Genomic DNA, 20,388 nt, shown 5'->3' with positions numbered 1-20,388 from the left:
TTTTCTCAAACTGAGGCTTTTCTGACACTGAAGCTTACGCGATTAAGACAATCCCATTTTATGAAGCTCCACTAGTAAGCTGGCGTATTATTATTATATGTTTAGTTGGCTGAAAATAGCAGATACAAAATACTTTCTTCAAGACTGAGTTTTAAAAAAATATGAATTTTCACCTTGTATAAATTATTTACCCAACCGCATAAATCAGTATCACCTATCACCGTCCCGCTGCAGCACGTTTACTCTAATGCCTTGCATCCGTAAACAAGTTTCGGTCCACCATCTAACCATCTGGTGCTGACTTTGGCTTGCAACGTAGAGATATGTTTTGTGGATAATGTTCTTAAGCTATCTTTTGACGTTCGGAACTTCTAAGGGAGAGTCGAGGAGCATTTTCCATTTACGTGCTTCATTATGAGACCCGAGGGAGGAAAAATCACAAACAAAACAGTCGTATTTTAGGAAATTTAGCAAAAAACAGATTTTGGGATACGAATGAATGCAGTTTAGTTCCGGCGATCAATTTCAAACTAGACTTTAACTCTGCTGAGCAGTCCAATAACTGGTTGAACGACAATCGCACCATCATTTGTGCTTATGCAAGAACAGACTCAATAGTAAAACCCTAATAACCCAACAGGATATTCCTAAAATTTTGTTCAAGTAAAAATGTTCCACTTTGTTTTCACTTTGTCCAGAAATTGGAGCACATAGACGGAAACAAATGTAATGTAATCAATGTTGCCAACTTCACAAAACTCTTCCTTGTCAGCGCCAGTAAAACTAAATATCCTTTCAAGATGCTAAAACTGTTGAAGTACATGCTCCGGGACAAAAAGTAGGGCGTTCGGGCGTTGAGGAATTCTCAGATTAAAAGCTGTCGTGATAACAAAATAGTCTTTCGGAATTTAAAGGAAGAATATATCAAGCATCGTGAAGCCAGTGCTGAGTTCGCCAGAACATTCTTACATGTTGAGTAGAACATTAGTATTTGTGTCACGTGCAGTGGTGACTTTGAAGACGCCAATGGGCTCTTTATGTCAATAGTATACAACGGTGTTTCTACTGAAGAAAGTTTTGTCTTCAGATGAATACGATTTTTTTGCTAATGGTTAAGGGTTCGGCGATGATGGTTTTCTCAAACTGAGGCTTTTCTGACACTGAAGCTTACGCGATTAAGACAATCCCATTTTATGAAGCTCCACTAGTAAGCTGGCGTATTATTATTATATGTTTAGTTGGCTGAAAATAGCAGATACAAAATACTTTCTTCAAGAAATGAATATAATATAACTCCAGATTAGACACTCGTTCATATATAAAAACGTACTAAAATCACACACGGTGTTTTCTAGATGCAAATGGTCTTTTTGTTTCCATCAGGGAAGGAACGGCTGTAAAGTGCGTCTCGATTGTTTGAATACAAATGACTTTGCCCTGCAGGACAAGGCAGGGATAGCCAACGAAAATTAATAGGTAACATACAACCAGCTCCGACACCATTATTCGTCGTTTTATATTTTACTCACAGCAGCATGAGGACCCCCCACCATTGTGTGAAATCGTTGTTCAGCGGACTTGAAATTGCCTTTTATGACGTCAGAGCCCTTTTTCTTGAACATAAATTATAGCGGGAAAAATTGATTTGCATTTAGCCGATTCTTGAACTGAGAGAACCACACAAAAATGAGTTGGTAAAATTGTTCATATTAACCATTACTTACTTTGATTGAAAGGTCTAAACAGGCAAAATGCTTTTGGACTAAAAACACTTGAACAATTGTTCCTGCGTTAATGTGCATTTGAGTATTTGATATGATGACCGCTTGGCTCTGTAACTAAAACACAAATCAAATTCAATGGTCGATTAACTTCCGGTTTTGCAAGTTAACGTGCAACCGTACTATGAAACTAAGCAATAAGGAGTAAAGTTTTTATGAACAAATTGTTGGAAAAGTCCGAAGCACATAAACCCAGCATTTAAATGCGTATATTTTATATGCTGTGCAAATTTAGAAGTTTATAACTGTATCGAACTATGAAAGATGGTTAAATTTTAGGCTTCTATGTTGGCCAAACTAGCTGTTGGACAAACTTTGTTCGTGTCAGCGAAATCCTCAGGACTTACCGGCAAAAACAAACAGGAGAATTCGGATATTGTTCAGATGTTCTGTTTCGTATTACTCTTCACATCTGCCAGCGCGTGCCGCCAGTCAAAACATTGCCAAACAAACTAGTTCGGACACGAGTAACTAGCTACAATACCAATTAGCCTCAGGATAGAAAAAAATTTTTTGGTTGGCGTAAAATCTGTTTATGAACGAGATTTAAGATGAAGCACTTATGATCTCATGGGAAATTTCCTTTGTGATCGGAAGCATGGCATTAGTCCGTGCCTAGCTGAACACAGTTGATGAATGTGAACCTATGGGAAAGCTATATATATATATATATACGTTTTCTAAGGCGGTGCGGATGCAGCTAGAAGCAACTGAAAGCACAATGCTCACAAATAAAAAGGGCCGTTTGGAAGAAAGCGTGGAACCCTCATGAACACCTGTCTTGACCTCATAAGTCTGCAAAAGTGCACCGCCAAATCGTACGTGAAACGAGCTTCTTGTGAAAATGAATACAATCAAGTCCGCCATTTACATGGAGTCCGTATAGTAACAATTTGACAACCAAATTGTGATTTCATCCTGGATCGGAAGCACTTGAGACACCAAAATATGCCAGATTTGCTCCGCAAAATGAAGCAAAAATATATGCGAAATACAAGCCAGTAGGTCACTAGTAAATTGAAGGCACCGGATCCCGTAGCAGTAATCGCTCAAGTGGCCGGTGTTCTCCAGATCACGCTAGAGTGGTTTGGTTTGGGCTTCACTTGAAAGAAGGAATGCAACTGCTGCCCGGACAAATGGAAAACTACATCCAGCAGTACGGTGTATGGGAAAATTTCTCCAAAAATATAGGACATTACCAGAATAGATGAAAGGACAAGCCAATCGATATATGAGTAAAGTGAGCTCTGATACACTGGTGTGGAACAAAGTAGGAGATTTGCAGTCTAAAACAGGAGAAACAAATGTGCTAAGAGGTAGTAGGTAAGTGTCGGTGAATTTTGTTGGCAAAAAGTAGCTGGAAGGCACAGGCAATGACAGAGCCAAAGCTGGGGAATGAATGCTAGATGTCGAGGCATACAAAAATTTGAATCCAAGCTTGAGAAGATGAATTCAGCACCTCACTGAAGGCAAAAACAGCAGGACAAAATGTAAGGTAAACCCCGAATTAGTGCTTTTGTAAGAATTTAGTTGTACCGACTTTTTGCGGATGAACTGAACAATTGATTGGCTTTGCTGCTAGCTAGCACATCATTAATCTCGAGGAGGATGGCACTGTAAGCAGTCCGAAAAAGGTAGTTTCGTGTGACAGCGCGGAGACAAAAACGGTCAAACGACACCGGGAATGAGAGTTTTCCGGTTCAAAAGATTGAGGAGCATTTCTTCAGTAACGAAAAGCATGCAATTTTCAGTGTGACTCGTAGGACCTACGGAGATGAGCAACCTCAAGTATAAGTGACCAACAGCTCTTGAGCAAGCCATCGTACTCAACAGACGAACAGAACCAGAAAAATGACGTAGCAATGATGTGTGGGGAACACTGGAAGTCGCACTGCGCGCCTTCAAAATGGTTCCGGAAAACCAATGTATGCAGGGTAGCCAGCTCAATATGATAACGTCTAGGGTCTGTGTTGAGTCAAATCCATGTTACTAAATACGAAGGGACGAATAAATTTTGAAAAGAGTTGAAGATTGCAAAACGGTCTTGTGGTGGGCAGCGAGATATGAAATCTAGCCAGCCAATGTTGTTGCAAATGAAGCCAGTGGTCGGATCGGGTTATGGGATATGCTCGTAGAAAAATTTGAGCAGCTTCATTTGCGTTTGGCGCACAATATATCCAATAAATATAGTTCTTTCAAATACGGGAGAGCTTTCCGAATGAAACATTGAAAATTAAGTTAAAAACAGCAAATGCTAGAGTGTGTACGTAAACCTCATCTTTAAAAATGGCGGTGTTGTGAAGAATAACCAGGAAATATGAAATCTTCTGAATTATCATAGATGAATTTTGTCATTTTTGGGGAATACAATAGACGGCAGAAGGACTATGAGAAGTAATGGACTGTGTCAATGTCGTCATTCAAGCCATCGAGGATTCGGAACGAGGCTTCGGATATACGGGGTTTTGCCGAGTTGTATTTTTTATGTATGTGGGTAAACGGCCGATGACCAAAGTCAGTATCAATAGACAAAATATTTTTTGGAACTTAAGATGCTTGACTGGCAGTTCATTGTTCTGCACATGAAATAAGTAGCATTTTTGCCCTTGTATGGTAGAAAATGTTGAGCAGGCGTCAAGGAGATTGAAGGATATGCTTCATATGATGCACAAACCCTGGTAGCACTGTATACTCAGGTTCCGGGAAATGCTATCGCGTCAGATTTAAATGTTGGGAACTCTATGATCGTGGACTTGATTGCAAACGTGTGTGAATGAAGCAGACTCACCGAAACGTGACTTCACTGTAGCGTTAAATTACCAGCAATTAAACATGTGGACCTGTCCACTGGCAGGTGGTATTTATTGTTCAGGCAACTATGCGAAAGATAGACCACAGCACTGAAATATTCAGTGTGAAATACGCTTTGCTTCAGATAACGAAAAACGTCGACTTGTTACGCAGGGATCAAATAGATTTGAGTGCATGATCAGCATTATTTTTTAGGGATCTAGGAGTTATGTAATTTACACTCCTGGAAGTTGTACAACTAATTCGAAATCTGCGATAATATACACACAATTCAGTATCAAAATCAGGATCAAAGTATTGCTAAAGGTCGACGTACGTGCTAGGTCAAAACCTTTTGAACACTCCAACAAACCTCTCGCAATGACAGATTGCACTAACACAATAGGCATGATGAAAAAAGTTCAATTCGAAAGCCTGATAAGCATCTATTTACGCAATTTGTTAAGCAGGGGCAAAATGATGAGCTGGAGTATTGCATGTGAGTGCGCTTCGAGGACAAAACTGTCCAGTTTAAATAGCACGTAAAAACGCCTTAGTTATTCACACGTTATTCACATCACAACGACATACGGGTTCAACGAGATATCCTCACTTGAACGATTGATAATTTGGCTAAAACCAATAAATATTTTTGACCAAATCGCAGGGAAACCGCGCGGAAATGATGTCAAATAACAGAAGCCACACGTGGATACGTTGCTTGTGGAGTACAATACCCCGATTTACTTATACAGGAGTTACTATTTTCTGTGTTTCACCCTTGCACCTGATACGTCAATTTATACAGAATGTAGTCAGAAGGAAAAACTTTGCAGCCCACGGAATCACAGAATTAATTCCAATGTGGTCAGGTGGTCAGATCACAACAGAGGATCAGGTGCAATTTGCCATAGTAGTCGGGTGGTCTTAATAGTTTTTCTATTACTGGTTCTGTTCTGGTTTAAAGGCATGCCTGTGAGCTGCTGGTTACGCTACCCGCCTTTGCCTGTATCACAGAACTATGCACAGACAACATCTGCTTCAGAAGTTTAGCCTGACATCCTGTTGTCATGAAGATTAGGTGGTATTCCTTTAGCACTGCACCCGAAATCACCACATCGTCAGAGTTGTATTTAAAACTTCTAGAATTACCACCTGAGAAGTATAGCAAAGTTCCTGAATATCCTCAGTCAGGCGAGAACAAATTTTTTCTCCAGTTGTTTGCAGATGAAATCCGGGACATTTTTACCCTTTTCATATTCATTTTAAACAAATTGCGGATGACATTCACGTGCACTGTTTTGTTCAGTTATTGCTCCCGAGGAATGACTTCATTTCAATAGGAAGGCCGTAAGAAAGTCCGTGCCACATCTTGGATGAATTCAGGTAGCAAGCGGTGTTCACTCCACATTGAACCATGTGTTTATTTTTAACAGTTTGAATGCTGTACACATCATTGTCCTTCAGTGATTCGACTCCAGATGAATTCAGGTTTCCGAGTCCTTACGAACCAAAGCCGTGATCACTTTGAACTTTATGGGTCAAGAGAAAGCAGCAGTCAACTTTCCTGTGCAGGTCTGCTTAAGTACAATGGTGCTTGTCTTGTATCCTGTGACTTTCAACAATAGCAGTTTGCCTTGAAAGTCTGTTTCTTCCATCCCCATCTTGAATAGTCTTCACATTTGGGGTTTTAATCCGTAGAGGACGCACACTCCTTTGAATTGCGGCACATGTACGGAGGACAAACAGCGTTTTGCTGTTGAGTCCGGAAATATGGACTTATTCGAGTACCTCTCAAACCTTTAACTTCACTGTCTGACCAATGTTCCAGTGGAGGAAAAACCTGGCCTGGGGGATCGGGGAGTATGATGTAGCATTCTGACTCCCGATTCTAATCCGCAAAGCAGATATCTCTTGATTACCACCTAACCTTTAATTTTCATTGTATTGCGGACGGGTTGCCTAATAGGGCGGAGATCACGGTCAAATGATGTGTAATCGAAGTGCTAGAATTTGTCGCCAGTATTTCCTGGAGCGTTTTCCCTCGGCGGATGGAAAAATGGATGATTCTATTTGGTCGCTGGGAGTAACACTATACTGAAATAATAATTCGCTTGTAACAATCGGTGTAGCGTTTTCTCGAGACATTCTGGTAATGCAGTTTCTTGTAGTATAGAATTCGTTGCGCTGTGTCGAACTGTCCTACGGTGGGCTTATCGGTTTAACCTTAGGTGACTGAGTTTCACACACTGTAGCCTGAAGTATCAATAAAACATTGAGGTTTGACGGCTATGATAAGGTGGTAGGTTTGGGGCCGGATATCTTATCATACCTTTGTTCCATAGACAAGCGCGTAAAACGCGTGAGCACATAAGCAAACTGCCTTTTATCATAAGCTACTCTGATTTGCCTAGCGTACTAGTTTCACAATTAGCTGAATTTGAAAACGTTGCTGTAAAAGCAGCTTAAAAGCAGTCAACCAGCGGTAAAATCTAGGCTCGGGTTGATTCACTTGGTGGGGTTCAAAATTCTGAATTTCCTGTTTCCGTGTCATTCTGTTTCCTACTACCGAATCGATAACGATCTGAAGATTTGACCAATTTAAATACTTTAGCTTTAAATAATTTCAATATTTTAAATACTTTAAATACTTTGGCATTGTTTGTCCCTAAGAAATTTACAACAATCTAATGTTTTTGCCGTGATTTAGCCACTGATTTTTTTTCCATTTCCTTCTGAAATGGCAATACTTAATAAAGCCGATAAAAATAAATCGGCAAAAGAATTGCTTTTTTCTAAAAAAAGTTGGCCCTTCTAGTTCCCTCTTAATGTTCAGTTTCACGCCGAAATTTGTTCCTGAAACCCGTCTGTTTGCAAGCTGTTGTTTACAAAATAACTTATCAGGCTAATCAAATATTGCACAAAAACTAATGCGCAGCTATCTGAACAAATGTGTGCTCTTTTTCAGTGTGATTTGAATGGGTATACTTGACCCAGTTTAAGGAGTGAGAAATTTGTAGCAACTAATGGAACAATTTTGCGAAAAATATTAAATTACAAAAAACAGAATGTCCTCCGTTTTGGACAGCTCTTTTTTGTTTGAATCTCTAAGCTATTCGTCACCAAATATTTGACTCGATGTGATATTTCAGTGACGTGTAAAGTTTGCGTCAGAGGCTAAAGATTGCCATCTGTAAACATGTATACAATTGTTAGAAATATATCATGAAACAGTGGATGAAAGATCAACAAAAAGTGAAACACTGTCTGGTAAAAACTGTGGTGGCGCCTAAGATAATGGTCAACAAATTATCCCGACAATTTCTCGCTTCTACTCGGTCTATCCACCTCGTTTTTCAGTCGTTTAATTTGGCCTCCATTCACATCATGTGGGCCGTTACACATCGTCTTTATCAGGTGGATAATACCATTCAGAGGAAGAGCACCTTCAAACAGTGGTTATTTGCTACCAGTCAACATCATTGACCGTCTCCCTGAACCTATCTGCACTTTGAACACGTTACAAATAAAAACAACTATTTGGAAATGTTTCAATAATTCCCGTATCGATTCAAGAGAGGCGCCATGAAACGCCCAAATTCTGACAATTTTTTTATTCTGTAGTACACATCTTCACAGAATTTCTCAATGACAAGGCCAGTCAATATCTCCATTAAACTTTGCAGGAGGCAGGTATAGGTTCCTGTTTTTTTGGCCGACAAATCGTGTCCTTCTACCTGCACATGGAAATAATCAATACTGCGGCACATTAGGGTAACCGGTAAAAATTTTTTGCCGGTCAATTTTGCTACACATTTCACGCCACGGATGAAAAAATTTACCCAGCCTTGTCATTATCGGAAATTCAGAAAGGAGGAAATAAAATATTTTCCGAAAGAAAAAATTCGGAGGCTTTTTTTTAGTTCAACCGCTTTTGAAAAAAAACCACTATCCAAATCTTTTAACAGATTTGTCAAAATGAGAGAAAAATGGTGGCACATACATGGTCATTGGTGAAAATGAGTGCGCTAGCCGCTTTCTCCTGATTGAGACTCATTATGTGTATATTGAGGGATTTCATTATTAGTTGCAAAGTTCACTTTGAAAACAACGTAAAGCTCAAAAAAATATTCCGACTATTCAATTTTCAGCAGGTTCTTAACGGGTTTCGATGACTGTCTGATCGCCAGTCTGTGCACCTAATGAGACCTGCGTTGACTTGGTTCGAAAATTTGTGACTTTAGATCTGAAGACCAGGAAAGTCTCCCTCAGGACAACACTGGTGCTGGAATGCTGTTCCAAAATTATTAATTCTGTCACACATCCGCCACTCACGAAAATTTCAATTCCAGAAGGCGTTGTTTGTCAAATTCTCTTTGAGTTTCAAAATAACTCAGGGAACAGTTTCGGCTGCGAGCAAATAATCAGATTCAGAAATTTATTTCAAAGCACCTAAAAGGCCAAGATAATCTATTTAAGTAAGGAGAAATTCCACCTAACTGGACGAATCTTACAAAATTATAGCGGGCTTGTGCAAATAGGTCCCACCCAAAACGTGCCAGTTTTTTTATTTTTCTCCCTACGAAGAGGCTGGAAAAATCAGCAACACGAATAGGCGTCCAGTTCTCGGATTGATACCACCAGAACAAATAGTGATTTTGCTAATAGCATAGTTAGAAATACGGGGTATCTCAGCAAGGCTACACATCATTTCATAGATGAGCAGCGATCAATCACTGGCAGCTGGTTATTCACATGTAGTTTTTGGGCAAGGGGCCTTGGAGATAGAATAGGAAACTTCTCAGTGTAGAAAAATGGAGAAATCGTTGAAAGAATCATAAAATGAGCGGATGCATTTTGCCGGGGATAGAGATGCAGGAATCTAAATATCACTTGTCATCATGAGAAGGAATGTGTCGTATGGTTTAGATGTCCTGAAACAAAAGATTTCATGGCCAAAGGATAATATATCATTGAGTAGGCGAAATACACCACTCGTAACGTTGCTGAAAACTTTTCAACAGCCCACGAATGATTTCATCACAGTTAGAGGTCATCTGATAGACGGAGGCACCGCGAATCCATCAACCATATTTTCTACTCGTACCCAAAGTGGACTAAATGAGCGAAATACACTCATTTGCATACCAAATTGGTTTTGACGAAAGACTCACACGGAGCCTATCTGAATCTCTCACGTATGATATTCTTAAGCACCTGGATATGTTTCACCAGGCCACCTTGTTTTTCAGCCGGTACGGAATTCGAGATGTCGGAGTACATTCTATTGACGTAACACACTACTCATAAGTTTGCGTAAAACATTTTGACAGCCCACGAATTGTTTTGCTCTTCTTAAGACTCATCAGGTAGGTGCGGTCACTTGGGTTATGCCAGATTTGCGTTCCTGCACTGCCTTACAAATTGATTCTAAATCACTGTCCTAGAACAATCTTCTCTACATTTTTGTGTTTCTTCCGATATTTCGTCCCTTACTTGTCAACTAAATATCGTGCTTCTTTTCTATTCCTAGCAGGGCAGTGTGATGAATGACAAAGCAGCCTTGTTGATTCCTTCTGAAGTGCATGGTTACCAGTTTAGTGCCAGGGCGGTGATGTGGGATGACCATGAATATGTTACCAGAATCGGCCTTAAGAGAGAGTTTCATAATGTCCTATGATACCAAAATCCTTTTGTGCCTTGTTTGTTCATTTTTCTCAGTACCGAAGTGGTTTCTGAATCACATGGAACTTTTTCAGAGCTATAGACATAGTTTAGCAAAGTATGTTTTACTTTTTCGTGCATCATCAACCCAAGAAACCGTCTTCTCTTACATGTTACTGTCGCTGAAATCTCAGTTGTCTCTGTTGTCTCCCCTTTGACATTCCATCCGTTCCACATTTCTAGACAAGATTCGAGGAAAATGGCAGCACAATTGTGTCTATTGATTGGCAGAGCGGAGTATTTTATTATCCTGCAGTCCTCTGCACTGTCCTATTCACCAGGTTACTTGGTACATCAGAAATGAACAAACGAGCTGTAACTTGTAACGCACAATGAACTTCCATTTGCGACGACCTATTTCCTCAAGCCCAACGAGAGCTATGATCACTTTCACTCTATTACCTATTGAATTTCACAACAAATATTCAAAGATTCTGACAGAAACTGCTCAAGTATTCAGCTGCTCAACTCCTTTACGTTTCGACAATCACTCTTAGTTAAATCAGCCATGAAAACGTTAACACATATTTTTCTCGAGTATCAGTTGAAAGACAATAATTAATCGTTCTTTTTCAGACAGGTTTTTCTACTTGCATATTCAACAGACTGGTGAGATGAGGATTTAAGTCTGTCGGTGAAAAATTCCTCTTTCCTAAAATTCCAGATCATCGGGGTATCCAAATAGAATTCTTTTACTTGCTTACTCTTCTATTAGTTTAAGAAATGTGCGACCACAGGTGCACAGTTCAGATGCATGTGAATAACTCTGGCTGTCTAATGATAATCCTGGAGGTCAGCAGATAGATTTTTTGCATGTATTCAAACTTCAACTGGTTTAATGATGCCGAAAATAAGCTGCACTTACTTCAGGCATCACCCAATCAATTTTTTCCTGTAATGTGAATTTGCGTAAATGAGGCGCAAAGTTTGCTTGATTAGCTTTGTGCACTGGGTTTCAAGCCTAATGACCAGGACATTATACAAACGAGTGGTTTCTTACTCGCACAGTGCTAGTAAATTATTGGAAACTTCGCAATAAAGGTCACAATTACCGCCAAAAATGATATAAATAAGTTTAAATTGTTTGAGCCACATTCTTATAGGGCCTTTATTTAAATGAAAGGGGATGAGTAAGTAAGTAGTACTTATTGGTGCACGGCCAGTTTGTCAGTAAACTGTTATTTTTCTGGATTGCAGTATTGGGGTTTCGCGGGATAGGTATTTTGTTCGTAGTCACACCACTCTCGTTTGAACTACCGTCCTCCTGCTCTGGCGTAATTATTCCGGTAAGTCCACACCAAAGGGAAGCACCGGACTCAAGTTTCGCTCTTATTAGAGCTCATCAGCGGTGCATATCCAATGGCTGTGCCGGGATTTGGACCCCGGACATCTGACATGCGAGGCGAGCGTATAACCCCTACTCCACCAATGCACTTTGGACGAACCTGGATTTTTACGTCTGAACAGGCGAATGTGTTCACACTTGAGCGATGTGACTGAAGTGCCCGACTCATCGAACGAGGACCCAGTAACTGTCCTGGTTGTGGCTATCAACTGACTCGCCAGTCAGACGTGAAAATCCAGATGCGTCCAACGTGCGTTGGTGGAGTAGTGGTTACACGCACGCCTCGCACGTCAGATGTCCGAGGGTTCAAATCCCGGCACGGCCATTGGATATGCGCTCCTGATGAGCTCCAATAAGACCGAAACTTGAGTCTAGCGCTCCCATTTGGTATGGGCTCACTGGAATAATTGCGCCAGAACAGGAGGGCAACCGTTTAAACGAGAGTGGTGTGACTATGAATTTCCTGGATTATTTCATCCTGTAAGCGGTGGTATGCAATGCTGATCGTTTGGGTGCAAACTGGTTGTACGTGCAGCTGTCACGCAGCAGATCTAACTGGACACCACACGTATTCAATGAGACTGAATCGCTTGGTTCTCTGCCAAATTTAGGTATGTTGCTCGAATTGAAATAAGGAATTGAACGATGAATTGAAATAATGTGTCCCTAACCGAATAAAGACCACTTTCAGATCCATCTAAAAGATTGTTTCAACAAACGGAATATTTGGGACAAACACACTCTTCCCTAAGTGTGCGACACAGACACTAAACGTAAGAAATCTGGCAAGAATGTGTGATGTGACGGAATCACGTCGATTTAACCATAGGGCTCTTCTTTTGACAAATGGTGCAGAAAAGGATAGTGAATGAAAGATGCTACATTCTTTCATCTTCATTGTGGGTCTTACTAAAAATGCATTCTATGAATGGGCGTCGTTTAAGTAAGCGAAATGTATCACCGTATTCCTAATAGGTAAAATCCGGCCCAGTCATTACCAATACCGTACTTACAATCTGATGCGCGTGGTAGGTCTAATGAGTCATAGAGAAAGTACAGCTTTTGGTGGGCTGTAAGCGAATTCCACTGGACTTTCCAGTATGACAAATAAGGAAGAAACCTTGTCATTTATTTTCTGAGAAGAATGATCCTTTCAATCTATGCTAGCAAAGAGTTTCAAATATATTGGCTTCATAGGCCTTTTCTCACAAGAAGTCCTCCAAGGCTTTCTACGTTTCGTATAAAAGTTCAGGTACTCAAACACAATAGCGATATATTTTCTATGTACAACGGAGGATTGCTGGCATACTGACCCAATCAAAATACAAAAATTCTCAAAACATTTGTCTAGCAGCAGCTTTGGATGTGTTTTTTTACGGTAAAAAAGTCAATCAGGATTGCGGTTCCTGTCTTCTGTTTTGCCGTGTCCAGTAGGGGATGAGCACATACAACAGGAACATCACGGAGTTTAACAACAGCGGGATGAGGTTCAAAGCGTGCCTGAGAACCCAGGCCTGGAAATAGAGATAAGTGGGAAACAAGGTGAATTTTCAAATAAGAATTTAGGCAGGCCATCATACTAATGGTAAGTTAATGTGTAAGATCAAAATGGCAAAAACGGAAACAAGTGCACAATATTTTGAAAACCAGATGGTAAGCTTTGTAGGTCGTAGTCAAGGTCATACGAAAAAAGGAAAAGAGAGGATGAAAAGAGAACTCACATACGGTAGTGACATCGTTACAAATCGACGAGTGTCGTCATATCAGACGTGGGATTTGGAAAGTGGTTTGATCTACGGACATGATTATTAAGGGTCAGATTTGCGACTAGGCTGAAAGCAGACAGCGTTTCGTGACATTCACAGCAGAATTTGTTCGAAAAAAACTTAAAAACGTAAAGTTGGCCGTTATAGGTTTTGTTGTCATGAGAATACATCGCTCTTTAGAAGGAAGTTATGAGAAAACTAGCCTCTTCTCCATAGACCCGAGAGACAAATAAATGTGGTAAACTATGACAGACTAACCTTGACCTATGAAGATGGTCAGGAATCACTTTGGCATTTAGTGACTGATATCCTAAAACGTTCCAAGTTTAAGATAACAATGTTGCAGAGTAATCGTCTTCACATCTGACCATCTTGGATGTTGAAGTTGAGTTAGCACCTATTCGATTCTACTTGGCTACACAAACATTTCTTCTAGTATCCAGCATAGGACTCGCTCACATTTTCAGGCTGCGAACCTTGTGGATTTATTGTCTATTTAGCTTGAATCCACCCTCAACTTCGGTCTGGTATACTCTAATGTTTGAGGTCAGAAGATTTTCCATGAACTAATTGACCAATTCTTCCGTACTGCAACCCATTGTACATCAATATTACCCTGGTGAGAATGGAGATTTTAGGACTGTTGACCACATTGACAACTGACGCCTAAGGCTATACGATCATTGTCGTATACGAGAAATCCAGCTCGAGGAGTTGCCTCCTTTCTTCATGTGGGGAGGACCAATATTGGTCACGAGCGGACGTCAACTGAAATGCATTTGTGGCTCAAATGGGAGTCATGAAGAACACTGTTTATCTCGGATGGCGTGTTGCTATTTCTGGGGTTTAAATCCTTCTTGTGCACCGATCGTCCTACTTTGAACTTCACTTTGGGCCGAATGAAAAGAAACTATTACCTGGTACCAAACATGCAGTTGTATTTCACGGGCAATGTAGATATATTACCTCTGCAAGCTATGTACTGGGGATGAGCACTATTTCTGCGCTCAAACAAAACTCCAGGATTCAAAAAATCTCACAGGTCTTGGTGAAAAATCAGTCAGAGAAGTTTGTCACCTAGTCGAAGCCGTAACAGCAGATTACAAAGGTAAATACAGGCTAGATCATTCCAATGCAAATGATAAACCGTTATTGTCATCGAAAAAATTCACATGACTGCTGCGTGGATACTCCACAAGAGTAAAATAAATATCTCGAAAGATTTTGACCTGAAATTAGCAGTTGACAGATGTACGATACTTCTTTAACCATAGACCTTTTGAAAAAGTAACTTAATTACCACTATGGAGTTGTAGTCGACCAACCATACAAAGTTTGCGGTGCAAATCATTGTGCACCGGCTACTTTTCTCGGCTTTTCTTAAGCTTTTTGGTTTAGAAATCCACCCATTTATGTTCAGTTTACCCCCACACGTTAGATTGCTATGACACAGCGGCACTGTCCAAACTAATTACTGTGACGAAATCACCAACTTGATGTATCACTATCCGCCCAGAAACTAAAATGCCATTTTGACATTAAATTTGCATCCTAGAAATAAACAAAAAACAACCATAAAGGGCTTCGGTTTTTATACTCAGAGAACACGGAAAACCTTTCCATGAGCGGGCTAGAAAACACAAACTGCTGGGGACGTAATTCATTCTTTTACCACTTTAAAGTATCAGAACCTGCCGAATCGAACTTAACAGTTTTTCGAGGTGGATTCAGTCCTTACCCTTCTAAGCCATGGAATTCAAGTGCATCCTTCATTCAAAAATGTGATGAAACGCGCCGTCCTTCGACTACTTGTCCAATAATTCAGGGTGAGTTTTGACATGGCTACGAGTCACCCGAAAGTCTCCAATGTTGCGTGTACAACGCCAGTGAGTCAATGGGACAAATTCAGTGTGATCAGAACTACATGTTAACCGTCAGAAAAGGACAACTATCGCGCATAATCCAGTTAACTTGACACCGACCAGGCGTTGGAAATTTAGGTGGTTTGACCATGTACAAAGCGACTGAAACTTTTGTGTGTGGAAGTTTGGCGGTACCATTCTTTACAAACAAGATAATTTCGTGGGCAGTAGTGTGCAGGAGAAATTCGCTGACAATTCAAAGCTCAATGGAACGGATGGCTCACCGTCATCATCCTCATCATCCTCATCACAGCATCAGTACAGTATGACATCAGTGCTCAACAGTGATGCCTCACTGCCGTGCGTTCATTATTGTACGTGGCTAGAATACTATCAGGGCGTCCACACCTAATCAAGGGAACAATTAGGGTCCTCAATCAAAGCCTTTGGCTCAAAAGCCTGATAGCAAGGCAGCAGTGTTTGGCGGAAAATGCAACTGCACTGCCATTTTTACCGAACACGTCGCCACACATATTCCAACCCCAAGCCTGGAGAACCAAGAGACTGTGTTCGTCACACCTCTAGCCCTTGACCAACCTGGATGAGAAACCCTATCAGTGTCGAGCAAACACCCGCTCACTGAGTCACGGAGGTACACAAACAATCACTCACAAGTAAGGTCCAGTCTCTCCGTGACGGATGATGCTTCACAAAGCGTCATCTCAATCTTGAAGCCAGCGAACTAAAGACTATTGTGCGCAGTGAAATTTTCGTCTGTGCTATCTGGCAAGCTAGTATGTAGTTTAAACGTTTTCACAGGGTACGAAATGATGGGATAGATTTCGAAAGAACTAAACGTTGTGTCATTGATCACTACATAGACAAGGAGGCCGGCGGTAGTTGCTTTATATCCTCATCTTGGTGGTGAAGTTAGCAGAACTGTGTGAGCAATTATTGATCGATGCACACACAATCCAAGATATATCTGGAGTGAAATATATAATGAGACAATAAAAATCCATGGTTAAATATTCATTTCAGCAAAAATAATAATTCTTGCTAGGCGGTTACATGTTTATTTAGGTCGGAAGTACTGTGGACGTGTCCAATGCCTTGGTTGATGAGAACAGTGACTTGTTCAAAAACACAAAACCTCAATGAAGTTTCGGACAGTCTTGAAAGCTGAGCTCTGATATCAAAAAGGATAAACTGATATCACCATAATAAATCAACAAAGTTCTAAGTGGTTCTGGTGATTTGGTTCTCAGGTAAAATACCGTTTACTTCTTCGTCCAGTTCGAGTTTTCTCTAGTCTAATGGAATAAAATGTCCACAAGTGCAATTTCACAAGATTTCACCCGAGTGGGCAGATGAATGGCCACATTGTGCTCGGATCGGCTTAAGTTTCAGAACTTACTCAGATTTCAGAAACTTTAGCAACGCAAAGAATTTACGTTGACCGCAGCAGTAGTAGTCTAGTTTCGTTTAAAACTGTACTCGTAGATGCGTTATACTGGTTTATTTTACCCGTAAAACGCTAAAACTGTTTTCATAAGAAAAGAACTCCTTCAACATGTGAAATATTACGTACTGGTATCTCACGCTCAGCTAAAGAAGATGGCCGTCTCTCTATCGATTTGCAAAAGCGCTTTTATCAACACCTTATTAACACCCGAATATGGAAACCATTGTGATAATTGTTCATTCTGTCGGTACTTTATTATGCTGTCGTAAATTACAGGTAGAAAAATAGCTCACTTACTGATAAATGGAAACGGTAACCATCTGTATTTCAGTACATTATTTTCACATAAACCGCACCAAAGAAAATGTCCTATTTATCGCTTTCTTTGAGGTTTTGGGATGCTTTTCATGGGAATCATGTCAGCTGGAAAAGGATGCTATTGATTGTCGACATAACCGGTCGTTTTGTCATTTACCAATGACGTAAATACTAAGAAATTGCTGATCACTTGACAGAACATGCTACTTTGTGCTGCCCGCTTGATATATATGTGGGTAGGAGAACGGCTAAAAAAACTACCTCTTGTTTAAATTTTCTCCTCAACAGGATGGGAATTAGTTAATTTGTCTGCCACGTGATGAAAGGTAAGCATACCCGACAAGTTCTGTTTTACTCAACTCACTTTAAGCGACATGTACCACGGAATCCTATACTGGGTCATTATAAAAACACCTTCGTTAGTTTGCCCGGTAATCCTCTCGTTTCTACTCCCCTCTTGGTGAGTTTCATGTCCATTTTCACTCGGATGCAATGATTCTGACTTGGTGAACAACGGTTTACTGGGTACCACTGTGATTGGTGATGAGTTACTACCAACCAGTGTGACGCTAGAGTTTGAACGTTCAGAATTTGTCCTGGAAACTAATTTGGAGAAGCAGTTAAGCTGTTGGTAAACTTGTCGTGGCCAACTGACTCGACGTGGGTTCATTCGTATTCCTTGGTCGTGACGAAATTCTGACTCGTATGAGAAGTTTGCTTCGTTGTGTTTTTTAGGATCTAAGCAGTTCGGGGTATCGTTATTCCAATCTTGGTCAGCCAGTGCGTGGGAGGATGTTTGGGGGTTCGTACTCATAGGAGCATTTACAAGGGACACACCACTTAGTGCATACGGACAAGATTCATTATCCACGTTGTATGCTTTCTGAAATCCGCTTTCATTATGGTGGACAAGGGTATTCTTTGCGGCTTCAGGACAACAAAAACGTGATCGTTGGGCTCCGATTCTGACTGACGGTGCGCGTTTCTCACAAACGAACTTGTGATTGCAAGATCTACAGTTGTACAAATCACGCAACTCGGACTCGTTTTGGTAACTTGTGCCGGGTGTTTCCAAGTAGTCAGAGTAATGTCCTGATAACGCATGTGTACCGTTTGAAACGAGACCATATGAATCCACAGGCATACGCGCGTGAGTAGGACACGAGAAAACTGAACAATGGGTGCTGGTTTTACTCGTCATGGTTGGTCGGTCTGAATAACGCACTCCGTTGTCAACGGGGAGAGTCGAACGCTGGAAAACACGGAAAAAAAAGCGAAAGAAAAAACCTTGCAAATATGGAGTTGCTGGACTCCCATTATTCTGAAATTCTCGCTAACATAACATATCATACGCTCAAAGAGCAGAACATATATTGGTTGCACGAAGATTGCACCGGTATATTAGCAGAAGACCGAATTCGATTTCCTTGATCATTGAGAGACGGTCATTACGTCTTCGCAATCAAAATCCCATTGTGTCCCTTAAGAGCGAGCACACTCAAATCTTCTTTCCTGAACCAAAAAATGTTTGATGAAATTTGTCAGCCTAGGTGTTGTAGAACTTTTGGCGTTTTTTGGAGTGGCGTACTTTTTCTTACGGTATTAATGTATATTTAGTCAGCCAGTTTTGTCAGCTATAAACCATCCACTAAGGAAATTTCAGTTCCAGATGCTAGAATTCCGTTCACTGAAAGTAGCGGAGCGCGGTAGATTCAGGCGAACGTTGGATGTAAAGGTGTATTCAGTGGGTTTGTGAAACTCTGTGGCCGTGCGATGAAGCTGAACTGTGTCTGCCAGTGTCGTTAAGTACTGGCGAGTTGAGTTTCGGAGTCTCCATCCAGGTAGACAGCCGCTGTCTACCCATGTGAGTTTACTGGTAAGTGTTTCCACACATCATTGACAGGTCATACATTGTCCACTCTGGTCACTTTTATTCAGCGCAGCAATTAGACAAAAGAGCTCTGTAAGACGGACATTCTTCTGACATGCGAAATGCGTGTCCCAACCAGAGTGACCTATGAAGGGCGAGTAATTCATCAACCGTAGAGGAGGACTGATCTGCAAGAATAAGGTTTGATCTTGACCTCACCGAGTCTTGTGGCAGCACTGTATACTTTGCTAGTGTTATGCAAATATGCTACAGAAGTACTGAGGAGAACATTAAAAAACAGAGCTTTACCTGAGTTGCAATGGAGTCTACAGTGAAAACTAGTTTGGCATGCAAGTGAGTACATCTGAATTATTTAAATTATTTAGATTGGCCAGTACCTATGAGGAATTTGAACCGAAGATTTTCCCACATTTAATGTCTGCGAGGAAACTCACCGAGGCAGTTCGATCGCATAAGATTGTTTCAGGTAAGAAAGTCTCAAGCTGCATGTCATTAAAAACGTTGAAGACTAATGGTGGCAGGGAGAGAGAGTGGGTGTCTTGCATTGGTGGGCGTTTTCAAATCAGGTGAAGGCTTGTTGTATGTTCGCGCTCACAGGAGTTTGCACAAAGTGTCTTCACAAGAGGTACCAATGTAATAAAGCGTTCTTCATCACCAAATACTGACTGTTTCTGACGACCAACGGAATCAAAATCAGCTTTCAGATTGATAAAAACGATCAAATTATTGTACAACTTAGTTACACAACTGTCCCACTCAACCAATTACCTGTGAAAACACTGGGGGATGGTAATGGTACTTGGTACAGCATACGCGATGCGCATTACTGAAAGAAGGGCTGTTTGCGAAATGAGGATAGGTCATGCTGTCAGCCAGTTTGGTAGGCAATACCGGACACCGTTTTATCTTGTTCCCGATTGGAACGCTGACCGGGCTTCTAATATCTTCCGGTAGAGAAGGCATTCCCCATATTTCGCAGTCATTTTCAACCTGGCCACATGTGTGGCACGGAGGAGCTGAGTGAGCTGTGGAAATGCTGTGAATACTGTCGGACTCAGCATCCAAATAGCAAGATGGATGAAAGTGGTGGTTCTGATCCCACGTCGCGTCATTTGCATGCCAAAACTGAAATGCAGGATGAGACTTTCGGGGTTCTTTTCGTTCCGGGGGGCTAATCGGTGATCTGGGTCCATGACTGCATATGTACCGTGACGTTGCTGTGGAAAGTGCTTTTGGAAACCAGCTGGTTGTCTGGGTTGGTGACAGTGGTGAGCTGAAGTGAAAAATAAATATCCTTTGTCAGGAATCCACGGACGATTAATACCACACAGAACATTTTATATCGAAGATTTTAACCAGGAAACGGAAATGGTTATGACGGAAGAATGTCGAGTGTATTCAACAAACATCATCATCAACTTTCACCCATCTGCACAGCTTTAGTGA

General features: G+C 40.9%; 1 protein-coding gene across 1 annotated transcript; it reads left to right on the top strand.

Moving 5' to 3' along the window:
- Nucleotides 1–13,248: 13,248 nt before the first annotated feature.
- Nucleotides 13,249–15,873, top strand: T265_11780 (hypothetical protein; the record flags this gene model as incomplete). The annotated part of the gene is made up of 2 exons (XM_009178540.1): nt 13,249–13,293; nt 15,697–15,873. The coding sequence occupies 2 exons, from the start codon at nt 13,249–13,251 to the stop codon at nt 15,871–15,873; spliced, it is 222 nt and encodes a 73-aa protein (XP_009176804.1).
- Between the last annotated feature and the right edge of the window lie 4,515 nt (nt 15,874–20,388).

The sequence above is a fragment of the Opisthorchis viverrini genome (assembly GCF_000715545.1).
Source record: "Opisthorchis viverrini unplaced genomic scaffold opera_v5_577, whole genome shotgun sequence".
NCBI classification, from domain to species: domain Eukaryota; kingdom Metazoa; phylum Platyhelminthes; class Trematoda; order Opisthorchiida; family Opisthorchiidae; genus Opisthorchis; species Opisthorchis viverrini.
This window is presented reverse-complemented; position numbering and strand designations above follow the sequence as displayed.